The following is a 26337-nucleotide window of genomic DNA, read 5'->3' on the forward strand; positions in this document are numbered from 1 at the left end:
ATTGCTCTAGAATTCTGCAGATCCGAACCGTGAACAAAGCTAAGGACACATTTTAATTATCTCAAGTGCACAACTAATCAATTTTGATGGATTCAGACTGCCAAGACTAACACGTGGATGCTGTGTGTGTTAAAACAATTCCATGCACACGTACATTTTAAGAACATTTAAATCCAAAGGTATAATGTACGTGTTGGAACAAAATGCATACATTGTACGTGTTTCATGTACGTCTCACCATGGAGGTAATTCTACCTCCATGGTCCCACATATGAACATGTACATGTACGTGGTACAGGTACCCCTACATCTTCTTTGTTTTCAATTCAGTAAAATGAACGCACTTGAGGTTTAATCATGTTTATCCCAGCTCTACAAAACCCTTTGCAGGGAAACTCCACCTTCATGCATAAGGTCTATCCTGTACCAGTGCATTTTATGAAATCTATTGCAGTGCACTTTCCATAACAAAGCCTGCACATACGCAGGCAGCCCTGTTATATGATCAGCCTGTGTGATGTGTTCCTAATCAACCCACTGGTACAATATGTCCGGGTACATGTACATGTATGCCCACAAGGAAGGATGAGATCATTCAATGCTCCCAAAATAGAACACTAGAACACCGCACACACAGGGTTTTTGTCCAGAATATATGCAGCACATCACGTCGCACTCGCTTTGATTCTGCATGTAAAAATGAGACAAATTGATTTTTTTTTTCTGGGGGCTAATTAAAAGCTAAGATGTCAGTGATTAATCCCATGTGTTGACTGACAAGACCATGAAAATTTGTTCTTGCGTTGATTGGCACTAAAAATTCATTTAATTAAGAAATATGTTAATCAAAAAAATCTATGTAATGTTTTCTTTTTAATGTATTGTATTTCACAAAGATGTATAATGAAAGCAACTCATTTCTTTTTTCTTAAAACCTATTGGTCGAGAATGCTGTAAGCATATAACACGGAATTAAAAAGCAAGTACTTAGTTAGAACTGTCAGGCAAAATTTTACGCGGTCTCAGCTGGCCTAGTTTTTAAGCAAGACCCCATTTCCTTGTTCTAATTCATTCCACTTGCAGTTGCACTGGGAATTTACTCCGCAAGTGATGTGTGTCTGGCTTCGTCGCCCCCACAACAAACCGTCGGGGAGAACACTGAAACTGATGGATGGACAGATGGAAATAGATGGAACATACATGTACATTTTTGTACAATCTACAAACTGTAGAGTGCAGGCTCATTCTCTGCACCACAGCTTGTAAAAATCCAAACAAGCAAATAAGAAAACAACAGGAACAAACAAAACCCAAACAAGTTGTAAACACGGAAATAGGCCACCTTACATGTACAAAAATCGTATTAAATTGTACACGGTATATGTGTGCCCACAAAGAAACAAAATGTAAATTGTATGGTAAAGTCATTCTAATTAACCCTAACCACCCCATTCGTCCTTCAAAATCCAATGTTCTTGTTGAAATCTGTTGGAATGAGGACTGCACTAGTAAACTGCTTTACATGGGTTTAGGCATACCACCATAATCAGAGTCCAACAGTGAGGAAGGATCCTAGTATAAAATCAAGCTCAATAGTGGTTAGGAATATAGGGAAGAAATGGATAATTTTAAATAAATTCTTTCAAATTTCCAAATTCATCATCAGAGGATAGTCATCTCTAGCCTACGGTACACATACATGGATACGTGTACATTTGTATGTGTTACAGCGTTAACTTTTATTTTGACAGGAAATCTGCATATCTGAAGCAGACAAGAGTATCACCATGAAGAATCTCTCACCCAGAGCTTTAAAAACAATCTGAGGAATTTAGTAAACAAACTCAGCACTGGATAGGAGTGTCCCTCCTGATAGTACAGATACATGCTTTATGTACAGGAAATTCTCATATCATTCAGGATCCATCCCCTCATTCACAGTGTATACATTTCTTGTTGGGCTAGGGCTCTCATTTTTACAGTCAATTTACGACTGCTGCATTTCAATGAACCACTTAAAGAAACTACAGTGCGTGCATACATGTACACGCAGTAGAAGAACCGTACAGTACATTTACACAGCAACAACAGGAAGCAGAATGTTTATGAGCGAGTCCCATGTGCCTTATGGGCACATAAAACTGTGGCTTTCTCAAGCTCATTTGAATTTGCCAAACACAGACAAATTATTAAGATGTACAACCTGTGTACATGCACATAAATTTGTTTGATATTGGCATTATAATTGAGGAAAAAGTTTAATCAATTAACGTGCAGCAACATTTTATTTACAATGTGGAGGGATTTTACAAAATTGAAGTCCACTGGCAAATGTTGTACAAAATGTTTGAATTTTGATATTTTAATATCCCCCCTCCCGCCTCCCGAAAAAAAATTGTTGTTTGTTTTAATGAAATATTTTACTCAAGCCCTTATGGCCTTATAAAAGTGCTTGTATGAGATTGCTTGACTGTACTGCTGTTTATGAGCCTTACCCGGCAAAAAAATTAACTCTGATGACACCGGTACTTCCTTAAAAAGATACTCCTTACATGCAATTATTCACCATTTTATTTGTTTTTACTGACTCTAGTCCATGTGCATGTAACTAAACAAATTAAACTCTTTGCAGGGAACAGGGTAATTATTCTTTATTTTTTCAATTCTGTTTTAATATAAACAATGTCACACCCTACCAGGATCTTGGCAAGTACATGTACGATACTTCAAGTACATACATGTAGTTCTTTATGCAAAGACACAGCTAGTTTGTTGACCCATGGTTGACCAACTGATTAAACAAAAAACATGATTATCTTGCCAGCCACACATCCTCTACAGTTCCTTGTATTCTCAGAAAATCCACAATAATTACATCTCAAACAATTTTGCACATTACAAACGTGCTCGGTCTTTTAATCGTTACATTTTTGAAGAGGAAAACCTTTTAGCACTCCTGTTAAATTGTTTCACATTGCATTATACATGTATTTACTCCATACATCAATAAAACCATAGAGTGCTGAGGCGGTCCAGCCAGTGGGGGGTGCGCGGTCTGGGGCTGTTCAAGAGTAAATGGCAGGGCAGTTGTTGTCGCTTTGAGGGCTAAGGGGGAGGGGGTTTGAGGTCTTTGAGGGCTATTAAAAATCCTTGTACATGTATTAAGAGCCTTGTTTACCTACAAGAACTTGCACACTTTGACTTGGGTTAAATGTTTTATGGACTGTGTAATTTATGTGCCCAGCACACTTTTTCCCTTTTTCAAGTCAAACTGTAGAGGTGCAATTTTAAAGCAAAATGGAAGTATGCAATTGAGCCTTCTACCACTTCAGATATGAATGAATACTGTATGCACTTGCGGTCACCAGATTAGTGCACTATATTCCTATCATAGAGTCAAATTTGTGGACATGTAAATTAACGTGTAATGAGTTCTAATTATAATGCCATAAAACCACTGACCCCAATTGTACACAGCTGAGTCCCAAGAGCATGTACATAACGGTATGTATACAGTGTACATACATACATGTACCGGTAGACGTAAAAAGTGCACCACAATATACTTGGCAGTTACCCTCCCACTGTTTGAACATGTCACAGACAGTCAAAAAATCCATCCACTTCCCCTGCCATGTCTTGTATACAGGCTAATCACCAACAGTCAGATCATGTATTTTAAGCAATCACTCTGATGACTAGTCAAATTCAGTCAACTGACAAAGCAGGAAACTAGTGCGCACAGCTGTCGTATCAATCACCTACAGACAAAGCCTTTCTGTAACAAGTTACACAAACAGTCACAGCCAGTCAATCCTGCTTTATGTAGACTGGGAGCTCTTAACTGTTTAAAACAGTCACTGATTATTAACAACTTGGGAAAATTTAAAAAGGAATTCTAGCTAGTGAAGGAAATTTGCAGCAATAATGACCATTCAAACCATGGGACAAAGGGACAAAGGGACAAAAAACATAGTACTGATGAAAGTGATGATAAAGATGTCACATTTCGTCCTTTCAAGAGAACAAGCCCTAGACACCAGAAGTGACACCCATCACGTATCTGGGGTTTTGGGGGCTTGGCTTTATCTAGTGCGGTGACAATTCCTTGGTCGTCAGTGCATCTTGCCAAAAATTGTGCAATGATTTCAATGTCTTCTCTGAATGCCTCAAAATTAAATCACACCATCTATTGTCTCACTCCCTGCTGTACTTTTAAACAATTAGTTAGGTTAATCTGATTAGTACCTGGCCCATGGGCAGTTAAGTGGATGGAGATTTGTAATGTTTATCCTTGTTTTGTCACAAGCAAAACCACAGGTCGATGCTGTGATAAACAAATAGTGTACAGCAATCATGTATCTGGTTGACGTCAGTTTCTTATGACACACTGATATTTTACACAATGAGACACAAAAACTGCTTCAACGACAAAACGAAGGTACCGTAAATATAAACTTGTTTAATCTTTGGCCTGTCATGTGCACTAGTCAATTTTTTCAAGAAGTTAAGGTAATAGGCCCATACAACATTTTTTTTTTCTCAGAAATGGGTGGATTTGTGGATTGTTGCACTGACCTGTTTAAAGTTTTGTGTTCATAGATGCTGGAAAAACCAAGAAAAATAATATTCTTCTTGTAGTCTGGTTCCATGACCCTACTTCAGACGACGGGAAATTGTCAGGTCAGGGAACCAGACTACATGTAGCTGGCTTGCATCTGTTCATGGATGTGTAACCAATTGCAAACAAAATGTGGACTAAATTTGGGGGCAGTATTTAAAAAAAGTTTTTTAAATGTCCCAACGATGGTCAGCCAACAATTCCATTTTTGTTGAAAATGACTGCACACCAGGTCAGGTGCCAAGATTTCATAGTACGCTTGACACTATTATTCCAGTACAGTTAATTCCATTACATGTATGTATTTCATAATAATTTTGTAGTTTCGTTTTTAAATGTTTGCAAATGTTGTATATACCTTGAAATGTATACACACTGAGAACATTCAGTTTTGTTTTTGCATTTAAGGTGAACAGCCAGAAAATGTTGCACATGTAATGTCTGACATTATAACACCTCACCCAAAGATTCTGTGTCTTGATTGGCCGAGAGCGAGTCACATGTTACTTTCTAATTTTGCTATCTTTCTGTGCACGGTCAAAAGTACTATACCCGTAGCAACCAAAGTACTATACCATTAGCAACCAAAGTACTATTTCCACGGTGCGGTATTTGTGTGCAAATGGATGCTGGTGTGCGCGTTGCGCGTAGCGCATGTTGTTCCAAATAGAGCGCGCCGCAGACTTGGGTTCATACATTTCGTGAAGGGGTAGTTTGGAAGAGAGAAATACATTTTCCACCAATTTTGTATTGAAATTAAAGTTTATTTCAACTGTGTTCAGATTTAAATAATTTAAAATATTAAAATCAAGCAGAATCTGTGGGTGAAGTGTTATAAAACAAATATTGAATGCTTTATCTTCGCCTCGGGAAAATAGAATGTCCATGGATCACCTGGGGAGGCTAGTTTTACTACACCACTCGAAGCAGTCAATATTTGTATACTATTACATAAATTTTGCCCTCTTTACATACTTACATTGTACATGTCTACTGTACATTTGAAAAATCAAACTTTCCTCCATGCTTACAGAAAAAAATTTTGTCCATCCTAGAGGGGATTGTTACTCGTACTGATGATAGTATACTCCTCACCATGGGGTCTTACGGGTTGAGGCAATACGGGGGATGCAGCAGTGTTTCCCCTGCCCATTCAAACGTGAGGCGGCCCACCTCGCTACTTTCAGTGACCACCTCGTTAAATTTCAGCCAATATCACCACCTCGCTGTGAAGATTTGCAACAAAGTAAATACTAATCGAAAGATTTTCATTTTGCGTAATTTATGAACGTTTTCCTTGACCTGTATCAAGAACTCACAATTTGGATTTGTAGATGGAATCATTGCGCATTTTTGAGAGAGCTGCATTCTTTTCAGCTTGCAGAGAGCGTAAAATTTGTTTCAATCATCATTTTGAATTTTACCACCTCGCTCAGTTCATTAGCCAGGGGAAACACTGGGATGCAGACTGGGGTGAAACAAATAAAATGTACACATGTACATGTGCACGCACATGACAATCAAGACTGTCTAGATTTCCTTTCCAGAATAAATATAGCCACCATAAACTAGCAGTGTACAACACAAAAAGAACCTACATGTACATGTAAGACACAAAAGAACATTAAAAAGTACACGTGGATGTGATGCCAGATAGGTCCACATGCAATTTACGGCGACTCAGGTTTCAGTTCATGGCATACGTTTTTCACATCACATTTTGAACAAAGCATTTTCCTGGTCAACAGAGATAATAAAAACTATCGGTGACAAAACAAGATTTGCTCTTTCTGGTTTCCTTGTCAGTCCCACAGCCTCCTGAACCACACGTGCATGCATCAAAACAGACAGCACTGATAATATCCATCCATCTGTTTTGGACATCACCAGCAAGGATTATTAATTTCAACAGAGCCCCAGTTCATTTCCTTTTATTTTATCATCCCCGTTCACGACCCTGCACAAAGACATTCCTGTCAGGAATAGCTGGAATATCCCGTGCTGGGACTGGGATGCCATTGGCGTGAGTGTGTCAGTCAGTCAGTGTGGCTGGCAGGGTCCTTGGAACTCCGGAGGAAGGAAAGCCCAAGTCCTTGCATATGACATTTTACACACTGTAGGGGAGCTGGATATTTACAAGTTCAGATTTTTTCCTTCCCTGTCTGTGGATAATACAATGATTAGTCTAGCATTGCTGAATCACCCAGTCTGGGTATGCATAGGCTAACAGGAGGACTGCATGTTCATTGCCTCTGTCAAGGAGGTTACGTCTTCATCGGCGCTGGTTAGTTTGTTGGTTGGTTGGTTGGTTGGTTTGTCTGTTTACAAGATAAAAGGCCATCAGCCTTGAGCCGTGTCCGCACTGGACTTTTTTTTTTGAAGGTTTTACCGAGACGACGGTAAAATGAAAAATGGTCAAATGTGACCACTGTCCGCACTTGGACTTTCGACACGGGAAATTTTACCCCGACCGCGTGGGAGAAGTAACCGAGCTGTCACAGTGTCAGTATAATGACTCACCGTACGCAGAAAACAAATTGCCGATCACATTTTCAGCCACCGATACGCTCAGTAATATTACACACGCCATTTGCATGCATAACATAATCGTTTACACGATATTATTTCATCTTGACACGCTAAATCTTGACGAAAGGGCCTATAATTCTGACGCATTTGTGATGCACGTCGTCGAAGCCATGCCGCTGTACGATGTTCCGTGCGGCAGCAGTGCCATCAGTATTCGTTGGTTCCCATCGCATGCTTACAGAATCGAAGCTATGATGTGGGCCAGGAACCAGTGACTACGGCCTACGTACGGTACCGGACCATGATGTTCCGTGCATGACTACAGTAGCGTATCAGGACGAATTTGGATCGTAGAAAATAACAATACATCGGTGGAGAAAGAGAATTTCCGCAAATTAATTCTCAGAATGTGATCTCTCTTCTCTGTGTATGTATTTGTCCGTTGAAATATATATTTTAACGAGATTTTACCGCTCGGACTTGATAATACACCGCAGCGTGTTTCTACAAAATGTTCGGCCACTGCACGTGCAGGTTCGTGCGGTCTCTGTATGCATAACAGGGCGCTTGGGCCGGATGTACGCTTTCCTGAGCCGCTTTTACCGACTCGCACTGTCCGCACTGGACTAATCGTCTCGGGAAAAGCGACTCGGTCAGTTTTCCTGGGCGCGTGGGAAGTTTTCCTGGGCAGCAGTTGGCCAGTAAAAGTAACCGCTGGACTCAGGAAAAGTAACTGAGAGGAAAACGTCCTAGGCTGTCCGCACTGGACTTAAAATGGGAAAAGTACCCATAGTCTCGGTTAGTTTGACCAAAAAAAGTCCAGTGCGGACAGGGCTTTGGTCAAAAATTTTGGCAACCGGTATCAAATGAGGGGAATAATCGTCATAGCGATTTTTGGCAAGGTATACACCTCCAGAGTTGGAAAATATGTGATAGCACTGCAGCGGTGGCAGCTTTTTAGGTGTTATCACCCTTTTTTCAAAATGTCCATGCTTGTTACCACTCTAGGGGCAGTACATGTATACCTTGCGCATGCCGCATGCGCACTATAATCATTTATGCCCCGATTTGATACTGACCAAACCCCCAAGCTGATGGCCTATAACTCAAAAAGATATGGACAGATTTACATTAAAAAAAAATTAGGGGAGGTCCTTGGTACAAGTACAAATCGATTAGATTTTGCAGGGTGATCCCGAACTGGGTCTGGATCCAGGATTTTTTTGAAGGATTCTTCACCATTTATGCGAGTATTTCTTTAGGGTATACTGACAATATGGCAGGGAATGGTTTAGCTTTGGCAGAGGTTTGCGCTCTCTGAGTGCTCTGTACTTGCAATGTGTTGATTGAAACTGTACAAGTAAATTAGGCAGCAAAAGAATGGGGCAAATGAGTCAATCTTATGGCAAAAGCACTACGGTGTATGTACTAATTTGGGATGAAAAAATTGCAAGGTTAATTATTAAGAGTAAGAATGCATGTAGTTATGCATATGTACATAAAACCTTTTCTATCGGATTTCTTCTGCTGAGTATTTGTACATAATATACATGTAATGTACTCAGTAGCTCCAGCTGTCCAAGAAGACCTAGTTGTATAACATGTCATTGGAAACACAAGTATTTGCGTGCAAAAATAAGCTACTCTACATACATGTAACAGTACACATACATGCCAATATCCATTTTAACCACAAATGTAAACAGACAATTACATGAATGGTTTTTCATGAATCCTTGTCATAAAAATATAAATTCAGTTTAGTTCATTCTGGGTATTTAATGCCAGGATACAGGTACACCAGTAGTCTCGACATAATAGCTTTTCCTGGAAAACTGATGAGTCAGTCCCACATGTATATACATGTAGAAAAGAACTTGAATTTATTCGATTCTCCAACAAAGGGATCCTGGACTTCAGAAATTAATGCCGTAAAGTTGCAAATGTTTGAGTACACAAAAAGGATAATAAAAAAAAAAGGAATTGAAATCATTTTTAATGTTTTTGTGAGCATATTTTGTTGGCTACTTATGTAAAAATGAAGAAGGTCTTAACATTTTGATCATAATGTATTGGAATTAAAGGCCTTCGGGTCACAGTTTTTACATGTAGGTAAACTTTTTCAATTCCTGGCATACGCCTCTTGCTTTGGTATTTTGTGATTTTTGTTGTTTGTTTGTTTGTTTGTTTGTTTGTATGCAAAATAAATAATAATAATAATAATAAAATGATGTCCGTTATAAAATATGCATAATAGGCCAGTGAAATCAAGCCTGAGATACATAAAGGATCATGTATTAAATTTCAGTTGCAAATTACACAATTTGTCTGTTTTCCTTGCTTCACGATTAAACACAGTAAACACACGTACGCCATAATACATTTCCAACAATTAAACTAAATACCATACATGATTCTCACAATTTCAAATGAGTAACAAACAAAAGTAGCTTCAAGAGGACATAAACAGCAAATAGGGGTAAACAATGACGACGATGACTTAAATGGCTGAATGACAAAAGCAATCAGCCCAAAGTGGCCAATGCTTCCAGTAACATGTGAATGTGTGCACGTGACGGTGGCCTAAATTAGTGCCCTTCATTGGACAATCAATGATGTGTGTTATTTAGGGATGGATGAGTCACGGCAGGTCTAGTGGCACAGACCTACACCTCACATGAGGAGTTGGGGGAATTCTGGCCTACATGTAGCTGCACATAATATGTTCTTATTGTCTGTTGAATATTTCTCGTGAGATGTGATTGCCGCTAGCGTTATTCATCATGTTCTACCGGTACCATACCTGGCAGGGTTGAGTTACACATGTGACTATACATCTTTTTTAAAACCCTCAATGTGTTCAAAGACAGAGACCATGCAACATCACCATCAGTGCATCCCTAGTGAAGCTCAGTCGAGTGTCAGCTCACTGAACTTGCACTTGACTCCTTGACAGATGGTCTGAGCGGACGCGACAGGGCATAATTGGGACAGAGATGAATTCATACCCCAAGAAGGCCAGTGACACATGCATGAGTGGAATTACAGGGATTATCAAAGGATTATCCAGAAAAAGTGCATACACTGAACAATAGACTTCAGATTTCGCACTTTAGTTCTGTAAGGCGAAATAAAAAAATGTTTAGCGTCCTGCCTTTCTGGAAAAAAGGAGGCGGGAGGCCCCTTTTTTAACGTCTAACATGGCCGCCCGACCAGGCTTTTTTTCAAGATGGACGCCACTTCTTCTTTTTTGGGGGCCGCCATTGAACTCAGTAGCTTTATATGAGGCCAAAATGGTGTCACTTTGAAAATGTAAAATTTTTCGGTTTAAAAAAAAAGAAGAAAAAAAGGAGGCGGCCTCCAAAAAGGAAGCGGGCAGGGACGCTAAACATGTTTTGGGGTTTTTTTTAATATCGCCTAATGGTCACTACATTATAATGTACATAGTTCTTTGGATAATTGGATCAATTGCTCAATGCATACATGTATACTATATGTACGTGTTTGCCTGCCCAATCCAGAATGTCAAGGCAATATTCATCATCTCAGCCATTCCATGTAAGGGTCATCACCAAACTCAAAAATTGAAGTGAAAGGAATAAATTTTTGTCAGTTATATTTGATAAGAGGAATATTGAAACCATCTAAATCTCAAAAGATTTTTTAAAATAAATCATTTGAATTAAAGTTTCAGCCTCCTGAACATGGATGAATTTTGTGGGCGAAACGGAGGGTCAGGGGTATAAATCACAAACTGAGGAAGTAATTGAAGCTCATTCATAAGATTGTGCTTTATCTGCATACATTTGGTAGCTATTCCAGTCTATTTGATAAAACATTGAGAATTTTTCGAAATGTCTTCAGTATTTTCCCACTATTTCATCGTGAAAACACCCTCAAAAATATGTCACGCGAGTCACAAAAAAGGACTTTTTTTCAGATTATTTAATAACTAGAGAGGGATTCAGCTAGTGTTTGATATTTGTAAATGAAATAGTGGTGGTCTATCAATAAAAGTATGAATATTCTTATTTGCTCTACATTCCTTGTAGAAAAAACTATCTCAAGAATGTCACGCGAGTCACACATGATGTATGTCACGCGAGTCACCAGGGGTGGATCCAGGAATTTTCGCAGGGGGGGAGGGGTTTCATCAGCCAAAAAATTTGAAAATGTACACACGTTTTTTTCTCTGGACACTCGCTTCCGTAAAATAAAAAACTGGGGGGGGGGGGTGGGGGGGTGGGGGGCTGGTACCAATTTCAATTGGGGGCGCTGTTCAATTGGGGACGATTATTAACACATTACAGAATGGTGTACCGTATTTTGAACAGGCGGACATTAGACCAGTATAATGTTTTTGGGGGTGTCACGCGGGGGGGGGGGGGGGGGTTCGACTTATTCTTCAGGAATTTGTATGAGAATTTTTTTTTTGACAGAGCTGGGGGGGGGGGATGACCCCCCAAAAAAAACCTCTGGATCCGCGCCTGGTCACAAGCCAGGAATGTTTCATTTACATGTAATACAAAGAAACAATGCCATAGGCCCTATTAAATTATAGAATTCGAATTAAGTCTTTAAAAGCATTAGTTATGTAACAAGAAATTGAATCAGTTTTTTACAAATGTATATACAGTCGAGTCTCGTTAATACAAACTCGTTCGGACCTAGCCAAATTGTTTGTTATATCAGAATTTTGTACTAAGAGGAACATCAGTCCCATTCATTGTGCACATAAATGCACAGTCGGGACTAAGGCTTTATGTTTGTTATAACCAGAATTTTGTATTAACAGCATTTGTACATACGAGATTCGACTGTACTGTATACATTCCGATACAACTGCATCATTAATTGCAGCTCGATCTTACCATTTAAGGAAACTGTGACTCTACATGACCAAGAATTACAACTGTTTTCCTGAAATAATCACCCGTGGATTGATGACATCACTTCGTAACTAAAATTCCAAAACATTTTTTTCTCTCTATGTCATTGTTAAGGATATTGTGTTTAAACCAGATTTCCACCCCCAACATTTGCCAAAGTAAAGGGATAAATAGCAGTTTTCACACTCTTTCATAAGGTATTCACAGGTAAATCATTTTTATTAATATAATATTATGATTTGATTCGTTATACTAAAATTACAGTTATAATGTGAAAGTGAAAAGCTACTGTGTCACGCGAGTCACGCATTTGTGTCACGCGAGTCACATTTTCTTCAGGCCTTTTCTTACAACAAGGGATATTTGGCACAATACAACTTATGCATGTATTGGGTGAGGGTATTAAGTTCTAAGTTCTGTAAGAATAATTTTTAGAACACTGGTAGATCCATAGGAAAAGCTATTTGAATCAAGGGATGTCAAAAATCCCTTTTTCTATCCTGTCATGCGAGTCACGTCAAAGAAACTGTGATACATGAAAAAATAGCGATTTTAAAGTAATCATATAAAAACTAAACCATAAATTCACAATGCCCTGACTCAAATACATGCTAATTTGAGTTGAATAAATGCCAGGTTAACAACAGTAATGCATTAAAACTTTACATTTTGTTCAAATGTCACGCGAGTCACCATGGAATGGCTGCTCTGAGGTAAACACACTTCGTACACTCAGTCAAACCAAAAGGTCAAACTAAGGTCGCAGTTTCTTCATTGCACAATGTAAAATGTAACATTCACCATCTGTAAACATACACAAATGTACACTGCAATAAACAAATGTACACTGCAATGATTAAAACCCTCCTATTGTTAGATCATTCACAGACAGTCAAAATATTCTTCCACTTCCCTTGTCATGCTAGTAACAAAAAAAAACAGTCCAAGATCATGATAAACAGCATTTAGTCGAATTCCATCAACAGACAAAAGAGGTACATCTAACTGGCAGGTACACCTGGCATATCAGTCACCTACAGTCAAATGTCTTTTATCGAATTAACAAGGGAATTTTTAACTGTTAAAAACACTTACTTAATTGATTTGGACTGCTGTGATTTTTAAAGCAATTTTTTTCCCAACAATGTACATTTTCAAGGGGGACTTTAATAGGAAAAATCCTTTGGGAACAACTAGTTGTCAAATGTCAAGTCCTATTCACAGTGGTTTTGTGTTCAGACGCTATGCTTTCCATGTTTAAATAATCAGGATACAAATGTGAACACTGAGCTATGATGCAACATGTATTGTGAATGTCAAGATACATGTATGGAAAATGTAATTTTCAGTGGATACACAATTTATTGATACAAGCAACTTGCAAAATACTTCACTGTGCTCTACCAATTTACTATAATCGTGTATATGTTTAAAACCGGCTAAGGGCTAGGATTAGCGCTGGCGATACTGATTTTTTTTTGTAGTCGGATAATGGACTGAGCATTCGGTCAAAAAGTCAAAACAAGTCGGGAATTTGTAGATTTCCAACAATTTTCTTCAACAGTTACACTTCAGGTTTTGTGAAACTTTCCTCCACATTGGCGCAAGCGCAGCGTGTACTGCGCGGCGCATACTGCATGATGTGGCGCAGAATGCAGCGGTGTTTTATTGGCGGTTTAACAACCCCAGCATGATGGACTCTCGAACAATAGGAATGGGTAAACTGTCTCAGGCATAATTTATGTTAATTACAAGTCTGAATTCCATGTGGTAAACGAATCATTCCCAACATGCCCAAGTCCACAATGTTGGCAAGCAACATTACAAATATTGAAAACCTTGGAAAAAGGCAGTCGGAGAGGATATGGGTTTTCATTTCTCAATGATCACAAGGGCAAACTTATGTGGTAAATTGTCCTGTTGCATAAGTACGTGACTGCTTGTTTGAACCAGAGTTGGGGGAGAGCTAGTCCGAAAATTTGGGACTCTCAATACTGTGTATGAGAGTCCCAAAACTTAAGGTATTGAAAACATGCACAACAAGAAACTAAACTGGCACCTAAAAAAACCAGTCCAACACAGCTTCAGTACTGCATCAATCAACCATGCCCAAAAAATTTAAGAAACATGTGGCATGAAGCGGGCACTAGTCTCAATTTACTACACATTTCTCCATAGTCAAGCCACCAGACTATTGACACTGAATGAAGAGAACAGTCTTTTCAAATAGTTGGACCATGGTTGGACATGTACCAGTCTAGTCTTTAGCCCCATTTTGAAATCACTTGACTTCCCTCTCATGTGCAAAATATTGAAGAAAAGTCTCCTTTAAAAATTGAATTCAGTCTGCAAACTTGGTTGGTGAAATACTGAGGACATTTTCTTTGCTCCAGTGGAACTTTTGGAGAAATTTGCTGGTCAAACTGTGAGTAAAGTGGGCCTGATTTAGTTTTGCACATTTCAGAGCACTCCAGAGCCCTGTCTGGGGGAGAGCATACACACCCCTCTACCAATGTTGCAGTTGAGTCCATCACAAGTCCGGTCACAGGTAAATCATAAGTCCTTCCACTAGTGCAGTCACAGGTGACAAAAGATCAACAATAACATAGTTCATGTGGACAGCTTGTCACTGGATAAAACTTGTGATGGACTTGTAAGGACTTGTGGACTTGACTATGATTTGCATTGTACATTCCAAATTACAACTGTACCTGGAACTCATCCTTATATATTTATAAGTTATAATTTATATTGAAGTTCTCAGGATTACACAATTTGCTTGTTCTTGTGGAGGAGTCAATAGAAAAATTCTTAGATATATGTCAGTTTGCACAAATATTTGTATTTTGTTTTAGTAATCATTATCTAAGAATATGTGCTTTTGATGATAGAGAATTTTTTTTTAAGTACGTTGTTTAGTCCTACTCTTGCATTCACATGTATGTAAACAAAAATCTATCAAGTAGAACTTGCAGTTGCATCATCCTGAGGAAACAATGTTCCAACCTGACGCTACTTCGGTGGTTTCTCAGTCCTGGATTCATGTCTTAGGCCAAAATGGGTTATGGTCGAGAATAAGCTTTATGTGGCCTCTCTGGTCTCCCATATATTTGCACTAAGTTTAGTCGGGCACCATTTGCAGTCATCAGCCAACATTTGAAGCAAAAATATCAGGTAAAAAAAAAAAGGCCGCGTCGCCGCACCACTTTTTGGGCAAGCTCCATACCAGAAACCGGAGACTTTTTTTTTTGGCCTTATCATCATGTTTGCAATGACTGACCTTCATTAAGATAATATATGAGGAAAAAAGTGGCATCAGGTTGCAACATTCTTTCCCATCCTGAACCTTTTTGTTTACCACATAATTTAGGAAATGGCTGTACTTTTTTGTCATTATGGCAGCCGTGACATGATTTCCAAAGATCTTCTATAGTTGTGGCACTACAATAAAAAAAAATGGCTAATGTAATCTACATTATTTATTGCACACTCTGCAAGAACGCATTGTCAGGTCTGGGAACGAAACGACCGAATGCCATAATTACGAACCTCATTCGCGGGTAATTACAGATTGAAATTTATATAATTAAAAAGGCATTTATCTCAGAATCTCAGAAAGTTGACTGGATATCGCCGCTAGGCATCATCATCCAGTTTAAAAGACCATGAAGACATGAATGAGGGAAAAAAACTGCATTAGAAAAATAGTATTTGCACATGTTCATATTCAATATCAAGGTGCGCATCTGGCATAATTCAACTTACTGTCTTTGTGTTTGGGCTTTTTGGACCCCCTCCGCTGTCATTTCGTCTTCTTGTGTCCAACATCCCTTCACCTCCAACCACATTTCCTCTACTATTTGTACCAATCTGGACACCTGAGCCCGCACCGCAGCTTTTTAAGTCCACGGTTCCAGTCCCGTAAGAGGTCTGGCTACCGAACCTGAACCTCTCCACATTGCCGCCGTGTGGAGTAGGCGAGCTTCCCCGCGGTGATGTCTCGTTGGACCCGCGGAACACTCCCCCACCGCTTTCATCTTCGGAGTCGCTCATGGAACTCTTCGTTCTCCGATCCCCACTCTGTTTATCGGTGTAATCTCGCTTTGGGGGATGGGGAGCCTTCTTCCCCTGAATCTTTCGAAATAGTTTTTCCATTGTGGATGAACAGTTAATAAGCTCATAGGAGAATGTTGCCTGTATTTCACATACAGCTGTTGTTTTCACCTCCGCTACTTTTGTGTGGATTTTTGCTTTTACACGGCTGATTCATTTCCTGGATCCGCGTAGTCTGGTCAACGACCAGACCAGCAGATTATGACGTGCATGCAACCGAAGTCCGAAACCAGATCATTTTACTTGCTGGGAAAATTTATCGCATGCATGATGGGAAGGCAATGGCGGCGCCCATGAACGAGCTGACGCAAAAAACTGCAGCAAAGTAGCCTAAAACGTTTGAAGAATTAGAAACGTCTTGATTTTGATGAAAATTTCAGTTTTAGTCAACGGTTAGTTAGTTTGAAATGTTAATAACCTGATGTTAAATAATACTTTCGAAATAACTCCATCATGTCCATGCGAATAAGATGCCAACCGTGTCGTGAAAGTTTCACGCAACTTGACACATGAGTGACACTGCCTGAGTACTGCATGCAGTGCAGGCTTGACAGCTGCCTTGACATGCACAACTAGTACATCTCGTTGTGCGTGGACTGACGGAGCAGTTCATATTCCGTGTAGAATGCAGTATCATGACACCGTTTCTCACCAGCTTGAATAACTCCAGCTGACATGCTCATATTCATTCACATGTACATGTGAATGGATTATTACTCAAGCTAGTTTTTCACCAGTTTTCGATCTCACTGGTGGAAAGAATTGGCCTTCATACTGCAATGACCTACATACATGACATATCAACCATGTCCAAAAAATTCAAAGTTTATTCAGCAGGGAAAATATTTAAAATGTTGAAGCATTTACTGAGAAAACAATTAGAATTGTTCAGACCACTCACATAGGGTTTGTGCACAGGGTGTCAAGTGATGTCCATGTACATGTATGGAGTTCTTTCCTCACTGATTGTCATTCATAGCAGATACAGTACATGAATGTTGAAAAGGATTCACTGAGGACTGCGTAATACTATTTGTTCCAGAGTTTTGTTTGTGTTAGAAAACACTTAAAAAATTGTAATTAGGCCTACTCAAATTTGCTTTTTACACTTCTTTTTCTGTATGTTCTGGTTTGAATCTGATTTCCATGATGTAGGCCTTCTGTGTTGGTCTCTGAGTACTTAGTGCCTTCTAATTCAAGAAAGAGTCTCTGAGTCTGTTGATGTTGGCCATGTTACATTTTCACGTTTGTCTTCTGCCATTGAATTTCCTTAACCCTATTCTGTCAATACTTTGAACATGTTTGACCATCGTAATTTCTTTTTTAATGACTTTAAAAAAAAAACAAAATAGCTGCTGTGCATTTTTGTTAAATTGTTGCTAATACTCATTTGCTGAATGTAAACTAAACTTTTATTTTTTTTTCTAACAGGAACACAACTGAATGTCCAGATTAAGGTTGAATTCAACGAACTTTATCAAGTTTGTCACTCTTCAGTACAAAATGTTTGCAACACTCCGGCGATTAAATACATCCACCCATCGATTGGCGCTTGGCTTCTTGCACCACTCTGTTGCTTCAGAGTCTCCTCACACAACAAGATGGGTTCAAATCTGCATGTTCCATCAACAGAGCAGTCACATCTCAACCACTGGAGGCAATGCTGGACTTTTGTCAAGAAACATTTGTTCAACGTTTCCAGCAGTCTTCCAAGCGCAACAGCCAGCAAAGTCCCATTCCAGCTCTGGAGCTCAAGTGGAAAAAACGACCTCATTGGACGATGGCAAAAGTAACAACTGTGAAAAGGAGTATACAACTGTCTACTGTTTTCCAGGAATGAGATATCTACGAGTTATTTCCCGCTTTAAACTTGCACAAACGTTCTTTACCATGGGCATAGCGCCACCAATGTGGTACCTGCACACAGTAGGACTGATCACCGAATACCAGCTGTTGTACTCGCTCTCAGTGGCGACCTTTGCTTTAGTGATGCTGTACAGCATGAGTTTTTTCCTTCGTCGCATCATTGGGTTTATCTACCTTCACCGGAACAGGGACAGCATTAAAATAGCCCACATGAACTTCTGGGGGAGGAGAAGGGACCAGACTATTCCACTGTTTGATGTGATTCCCATTGGGGAGACTGGGGAGAGGACTAGTGAGATCCTCATCAGGTTGAGACGTTACAGCACTAAAGAAAAGTTGTATTTCAGTCTCAAGTACGGAATGATCACACACCAAGAGAATTTTTGTGAGATTTTTGGTGACTTTGATTCCCTGACAAAGTCATCAAATAAATAGATACAAATTTCAATTTTTTGTATTGGAGTATGTAAACTTCAGAATAAAATTGCATGCAAAATCTATGCAAAACCAAGATTTAAGTCAGCATGAGTTATATTTCCAATTTGTCAAATTTAAAATAACCTGATCAATACCTATTGCATTGGTATGCTTTATCAAAAGTAGTTAAGATTGAGAGCTCATCAATTCCAAAAAAAACTTGCAAGTCGAAATGAGGCCTGTGTGAACAGAGGGAGCATTATATGTCAGATACGAGTATTTAACCACCAATGTTTTTGGTTTTCTTGATTTCCTCACCCTGTTCTCAATTTACAAACATGAACTTCACTATAATTTGCTGATAATTGCCAATTGCTTTGAAACCAAATAATGTTTAATGGAACAAAAATAAAGCACTCATTGTGGAGACGATAACTCCAGAAAAACAAATTGCACGGATTTGAAATTGCGTCCCATACTTGACTGTGATATCCCTAACAATATATTCGAAATTCAACAGAAACCGGTGAAGAAGAAAATCAATACTACAAAAACAAAAACGACAATACTTGAGAGCACTGCCGTGCATTTTACCGACATCAAATTCTTCCAACAGAGGGCGCGCTACACAAATACTGGTCACCACACCGCAAAGACTTCTGTCAACGTGGATACGATCTGCCCAAACGAAGTTGGCACAAGTGATGGACATTGTGGAGACGATAACTCAAGAACAACACAGTGCACTGAATTGAAATTTCGTTCAATAATTGTTTGGGATATAGGACACAAATGGTTTGAAAATCGACGGGAACCAATCAGGAATAATTTTTATATGATTTAAGGAAATACAGTGTACTTATCGCGAAAAATATAATTCAAATTCGAGTCACTTTTAAAGGAACAAAAATGAAGCACTCCTGTGGAGACGATAACTCAAGAACAACACAGTGCACTAAATTGAAATTTCGTTCAATAATTGTTTGGGATATGGGACACAAATGTTTTCAAAATCGACGGGAACCATTCAAAAACAAGTCAGGTGTGTTTACAAACACAAATGCCCCGCAACCGTGACAGTTCCCATGACATAACACCACTCTTTTAACATCAACTTACATGTACCTTGGTCACATGGAACATTCATTGACAGCATAAGTGTCTTCTGTAGGTTTTATATGAATTAATCCGTAATCCCTATAATCTCAGAATAAATACACGATTTCTATTGTTTTAGCCACTGTGAACTTGACCATTGACCTTTTGGCCCCAAATTCAATAGGCTTCTTAGGATTACCAAGAACAATCCACAAACCAAATTTGAAGTTCATACATGTATGTTAAGTATTTCTCAAGTTATCGCGCTGACAAGATTTCTATTGTTTTAGCCACTGTGAACTTGACCCTTGACCTTTTGGCCCCAAATGCAATAGGCTTCTTAGGATTGCCAAGAGCAATCCACAAACCAAATTTGAAGTTCACATGTAAAGTATTTCTCAAGTTATCACGCTGACAAGATTTCTATTGTTTTAGCCACTGTGAACTTGACCTTTGGCCTTTTTGCCCCAAATGCAAAAGGCTTCTTAGGATTGCCAAAAACAATCCACAAACCAAATTTGAAGTTCATATGATAAGTATTTCTCAAGTTATCGCGCTGACAAGATTTCTATTGTTTTAGCCACTGTGAACTTGACCTTTGGCCTTTTGGCCCCAAATGCAAAAGGCTTCTTAGGATTACCAAGAACAATCCACAAACCAAATTTGAAGTTCATATGTTAATTATTTCTCAAGTTATGGCGCTGACAAGATTTCTATTGTTTTAGCCACTGTGAACTTGACCTTTGGCCTTTTGGCCCCAAATGCAAAAGGCTTCTTAGGATTACCAAGAACAATCCACAAACCAAATTTGAAGTTCATATGTTAAGTATTTCTCAAGTTATCGCGCTGACAAGATTTATCCGGACACACACACACACACACCCACCCACCCACCCACCCACCCACCCACCCACCCACCCAAAATCACGCAATCTTAAGAATGCCCTGTGTATAAGCCGCATTAAACATTTTCATGGGCAAATTCAATGTATAAGCCGCGGCTTATATTCCGAAATTTACGGTAATGATCGCCCTATCTATCAAACCCCTTCAACAGGCTTTGAGAGTTATACGGTTTAATCCATAGGGGTTCTGGTAGTTGGCGACTAGCCTGTACAAAAGCTGTGGGAGAGGAAGTGGATAGATTTTTGGATGCTTTGTGACAGTTATATCAGTTGGAGGGTTAAAATTCAAAAAAGAGTCACAGTTTTTAGGAGATGATTCACACTGAATTATTGGCATTTTTCTTGTAATATCCAAGTTATTCATTTTTGAATGAGATACCAAATTAGGGCCCGTCTCAATTCATATCCGGAGGGGGTTCCAGACAAGTGTTGGGTAGAATGGTTCAATTTGTACAGAAGAAGCTCTGCATTTGTCCCGGACGTGTTCCGGGAAATTGTCAATACTGGTAGCTTCACTGCGGGAAGATTGCGGGGAAGTGGTTTAGAATCTGCAACTTGATACCTGATACAATATCCGCAGCTTGTCTGGAACTCGTCCCAGATATGAATTCAGACAGGCCGTTGTTGAATTATTTCTTTACATTTACAAATGAAAACCCTTTCTCAGAGGGTTGCAGATGCCCAAAACCAGAAGAAAGTATTTTATTTTGTTCAAACAAAGCGTACACATTTCAAATTTCTTAGTAGGAAAAAAAAATGACTTTTTTTTTAGCGCATTGGGCATGATCTTTAACTGTGGTGGAAAATTTGGGATGTATGATCATAATCAGCACATTTCAATTTGTTTTCCTGTCCAGAAACCTTTTGTTAGTCTGTGTGCTTTCCCGTCTTGCTCATTTTATGAATACTTCTGTCACTGATTTGCCACATTATGTTACATCTTGTAATTCGGGCACTTTTTCTTGTTATAAATTGAACTACATGTATATTGTACAATGGTAAGATCTCACTCTGTATAGCTCACTTTTAATTGGTTGAAAATAAAACAGCTGATTTATAACAAATAAATCTTTTGTGTGAGTCCTGTTTTCCAGAATTGTCGTTGTTTTCATGTTCAACGAGGCTCGCTTGAGTTTTTACAACCAAAATGCACGAGATTTGTTACAATATGATTAAATAACTTATATACACCACCCTTTTACACATTAAGACCGCGCCCACAAAATGGACAGAAAATAATGAGTGTTGAAATGCTAGAATGTTTTATCTCCTGTCTAACTTTATTTCAAAGCATAAAAAAGCAGGACAATGAATGTTTAATATGGTTCTCAGTTTTTTATTCCTTGCATCCCCTTTTTAAAAATCAAGCTCCGCTCCCAAATCGGCAACATGATTCCAGGGTGGGTAGGCAGGCGCGGTTCTAGAGCCTATAGTTTAGAGGGGCTAGCAGGGATGGATCCAGACATTTGAGCAGGGAGGCATGCTGAAGTGTAGACCGTGTTTTTTTCTCCGGACACTTTGGCCTCCAAAAATCAATTCATTTTTGGGGGTGGGGGGGGGAGGGGCCTAAACAAAAGTTTGGGGTGCTAAAGTGTATGGTAACAATTTTGTGCCGGTGTCAAATGAAAATCCGACTCCTATAAAAATCGCACTCCTTTTTTCCCTGTTTTTGGTTAATCCCTCGCATGTGAAAGGCCACTCTTCCATTATGATCCTTAAAGGGAATATACATCATTTGCTTTTGCTGTAATTTTCAGAAATGGATGGAATTGGGGGGTTGGAAATATATAGCAAATATAGTTACACTGACTTTTTTTGAGGTTTTGGTTTCGAAAATGCTATAAAAACCAAGAAAAACGATCACTTTCCTGTAGTCTGGTTCCCTGACTCCATATAAGAAGAAACAGAGCAGTTTACATACATTGGGGAATTGTAAGGTCAGGGAACCAGTCTAGCTGGCTTGTACCCGTTCATAGGTTTGTAATCGATTGCAAACAAGTGCGATGGTCAATTGGGGCCAGTATTTGAAAAAAGAGCCAGTTGTTTCCAACGCTGATCGGCCGATCAGCGTTGGAAATTGATACAAAAATACCACTTTTCTTGAAAATGACAGTATACCAGGTGCCATGATTTTACAGGATGCTTTACACTGTCATTCACTAACAGTCCAGCAAGGTATTTCAAAGTGATTTGGTAGTTTTATTTTTTGATGTTTGCAAATGTTGTATTTTCCCTTTAAAACAGCATATAATACGAATGAGTCCATATTTCATGGAGTCGAAAATTCACGCTGCACCTGTCACTTTAACAGCGCCCTCTAAACAGTGGCGTTTCTGAAATTTCGGGCTGGTTCGGCTCAGAGTCATGAATGTAATCGTTTCGACAGCTAATTACACGTCCAATCCAAGCATAGCAACTGTAACATTCGGACTGTCAACAATTATTCAATGTTTTCAGAGCAGAACAAAGACCAATACCAGTATATCGCGAAAGTGACAAATAACATCTCTGGAAGTGAAAGCCCAATTTCAAACGAATCCCATGTTTGCAAAAAATCCAAAGGTATGCGCATCACACTGTCAACACACTGCCCACGTACGTACGTGCACACAGGTGTTGCTGTTTTGTGAGAGGCATGCGAAATGAATGGGATCTGTTCTACTCTTTTGCACTGCACGTGTGCTACCAACAGATTACGATTACAATGGAATGGCTGTCATGCTGAAGCCCGCCATTTTTAAAAAGTTGTCTCGCCGCACTGTCGCCATGTTGATAATGTCATGGAACTGGAGCTGTTGTTATGGTTGTATTTCTGCTGACCTGTGGGATGGTTTTGTCCGCCGTCAACCCAATGTTATAAAAACCTAAAAAACTGCAAGACGTCCATGGTCCGGTCGTGAGTATTTAGCTGGGAAAGAATCGCATACCAAGGTTGCGATCATGGCGATGTGCATTCACAAAGCCCGGTGTTCGCAATCGCATGCAAAGCATTACCATTCTGTCGCGTAAACCGGGCGATCGTGTCGTGTATGGCCCCTGTTTGTTTGTTTTTTCTATCAAACTAAAATCAAGATTTTTTTTATTACTAAAAACTGACATTGTTTATGTCGACATCAGCCTTAAAGCAGACTTCTCTCAATGCAAAGACATCATTTTGACATTTTTAAACAGTTTCTTGGGGTAGAAATTATGATTTTCTTACCAAGTTTACGGTCCAGTTGGTTCTGTGCAGCGCGACTGGCGCATTCATGGTATATCACGCGGTGATCGCCATCTTTATTTTCATGTTGCATTTTGTCGTCATTGTCATTTTACCCCAAAATTTCCCTCGGAAATTCAAAACCCTGCCCTCTGCCTGTATATTTTTAATGTCGCCAACTAGTTTGATAGGTCAAACATTTTTTAGTGGGTGTGTTCCCTTATAAATTTATAGGAACTGGGCCCATAGATACGCAGTCGCCATTAACCGTAGATCTTAGATTTTCAGACTTATAGGTAAACATTTTGGATGTTGAGCATGTTGAGGAAGTGACAAGCAAGTGGTTACTCACGTACGTCACAATAATTGCATTTTATTCATGTTGAATCTCTAACATACATGTATTTATTTGGCCTGTTCAAAGATTAATCTGATAATTGAACAATTATTATACCCAAAATAGGGCTGATGGCTTTCAGGGACTTCATTCAATACTTGCAACATATTTCTCTCCGTAATGTTAGTCTCTATAGGGAGGGTGAAATAATTTTCTTGAGGAAATAATGCTGGGTTTCTTTTTTTAATAGGGACCAAAGAAATATTAATTTTGTTTCGTTTAAAATCTCCACTGTTGGGAAATACAGTTTACTTGAAAAAAAAATCCTTGGTTTGAATTCTTCTCCACTATCATGAATAACAATCCATGTTAATTTTATGGAGAAAAAAAAATCATAGTCTCTCAATTGAGAAAAACCTGATTTTGTTTAAGACATTGATTTTTTTATGGCTGTCTCATTATTCTAAAATAAAAAAGAACCATTACAAAGCTATAATTCTGGATTATTTGATTCGCTTCATGTTTTTACATTGACAAATGTAAAAACATGAAGCAGGCCAACTGCTTCATGTAAAAACATGAAATGTTGCAGGCCAACTTGGAACCTGTTATCTTTTAAAATAATGAATGCTTCCGAGGCCGTCTGAAGTATTTTTCAGTTGTGGCCATATATTTAATAAGAACTTGAATGGAGTGTACATGCAGGAACAAATTCAGGATAAACATTTCCAGGATTCTGGATAAAAATAAACCCACGAATGATTTTAGTGTAAGGCTGATGCAATGGCCAGTTGTACTGTTACATGTTAATTTTATCACTTTTAATTTTTACTCCTTTTTTTCAATAAATTTGGTCTTGTTTTTTTTATTGTGCTTTTATATATGATCAACTTGGATGGGGTTTGTTAGTTTTAGTGATTTTTTTTAATCTACATGTATTTTTTAAGTTTAAATTGTCCTTAAGATTACTTTTTTTTAACTCTTTTTTGTCTTGTCTTTGTTTACATTTTGTGAGGGCCCCAAATGGTCAGCTTCTGCTGGATGGGTTACCCTCATTAAAGATGGTTTGAAATAAACAATTAATGAAGTTCTGTTCACTATAGGGTGTCAGTGGGTACATTCAGTTATTGAAAGTAAGCTGAAACAAGAAGCAGAGGGTGAAAATAAACAAAAATCCTCAGACAAAAGATACTATCATAAATGCAATTTAGCCAGTTAAACTTTGCACACCAATTTCAATAAATATAAAACTCAATAAATATATAAAATCTGATATCAAAAAAGTGTAACACTGCACATATTAGGAGTCGTGTTTAAGTTAATTTTACTGCTTAAAAATCTAATTTTCATTCTATATTTTTCGATTTATAGTGCCTTAAAGTGTCGGGACATGAAAGTAGACACTTGATACTGAAGAATGACCCATAGGCCCCTTTTTAATAAGAACTTGCTGGGAGTGTACATGCAGGAAGAAATTCATGATAAACATCTCCAGCATTTAGGATGGAGATAAACCCATGAATGATTCTAGCATAAGGTTGATGCATTGGCAGTTGTACTGTTTAACTATGTTCACTATAGGGTGTCAGTGGGTACATTGAATTATTGAAAAGAAGCTGAAACAATTAGAAGCAGTAAGTGAAAATTAACAAAAATCCACTTTGACAGAAGATGTACATGTATATCATAAATTTAATTTAGCCAGTTAAACTGTGCGCATTAATTTACTTGTGCTTTTAACAAATTCAATAAATATATAAAATCTGATATCAACAAGTAATTTCATCCTCTGCAGGCTGAGTGTCAACATTAAACTGAAATCCACAGGCAAAAGGGGAACTATGTATTGGTGGAGTGAGGAAATTATGGATGTGACATTTACACATTTAAAATTTTAAAATAGTAAACAAAATTCTAAATCTTATTTTCCCAAAAGTTTTAACAAAACTTAAGTTTTAACAAAATTTAAAAAAAAGGAACCTATTTTCCGCTATCTTCCTTTGAGTTGAGCATGCATAACAAAAATAATTCAAACCTATTCAATTTACTAAAAGCTAAGGAGAACTGCAGTACTAGATTACTTTCAGGCTACGTGCTCATCTTTTTATTGTTTTCAATGACAGCCCTCTTTTTATTATGTTACTCATTTATTATTTATTGTGTCGATCATGTTGGTTTGCACAATGGGCAGTCGTCAGTCTTTGTGAAAGGGCTCAACATTGAGATGGTTCTTTAAATGTTTGCTAAACATTTACAAAATGAAACGTCACATCCTTAGAACATTGGAGGAGGAGGTCTAAGAAATTGGAGGAGGAAGGCAATTGGAGGTCTGTGGATGTTTGAGCTACTACGTACATGTAGAG

General features: G+C 38.6%; 2 protein-coding genes across 4 annotated transcripts in view; one reads left to right on the top strand and one right to left on the bottom strand.

Moving 5' to 3' along the window:
• The window catches only part of LOC119745378 (SH2 domain-containing adapter protein B-like), a 34439-nt gene extending 18116 nt beyond the window's left edge, over window positions 1–16323 (bottom strand). For all 3 annotated transcript variants that reach the window (XM_038221693.1, XM_038221692.1, XM_038221691.1), the window contains exon 1: window positions 15805–16323. In XM_038221693.1, coding sequence (XP_038077621.1) covers window positions 15805–16194 — 390 coding nt within the window. In that variant the 5' untranslated portion in view covers window positions 16195–16323. The remainder of the gene's footprint in view (window positions 1–15804) is intronic.
• Window positions 16324–16395: 72 nt separating this feature from the next.
• On the top strand, window positions 16396–18885 carry LOC119745379 (transmembrane protein 186-like). The gene is made up of 2 exons (XM_038221694.1): window positions 16396–16544; window positions 17584–18885. Exon 2 carries the CDS (start codon window positions 17596–17598, stop codon window positions 18451–18453), a length of 858 nt encoding a protein of 285 aa, XP_038077622.1. The 5' UTR covers window positions 16396–16544; window positions 17584–17595; the 3' UTR covers window positions 18454–18885.
• The last annotated feature ends 7452 nt before the right edge of the window (window positions 18886–26337 follow it).

This window comes from Patiria miniata, unplaced genomic scaffold, assembly GCF_015706575.1.
Source record: "Patiria miniata isolate m_02_andy unplaced genomic scaffold, ASM1570657v1 HiC_scaffold_7, whole genome shotgun sequence".
Lineage (NCBI taxonomy): Eukaryota > Metazoa > Echinodermata > Asteroidea > Valvatida > Asterinidae > Patiria > Patiria miniata.

Coding starts and splice junctions, on each gene's coding strand:
- LOC119745379 (XM_038221694.1), top strand. CDS start 17,596: ATGTCCAGATTAAGGTTGAATTCAACGAACTTTATCAAGTTTGTCACT.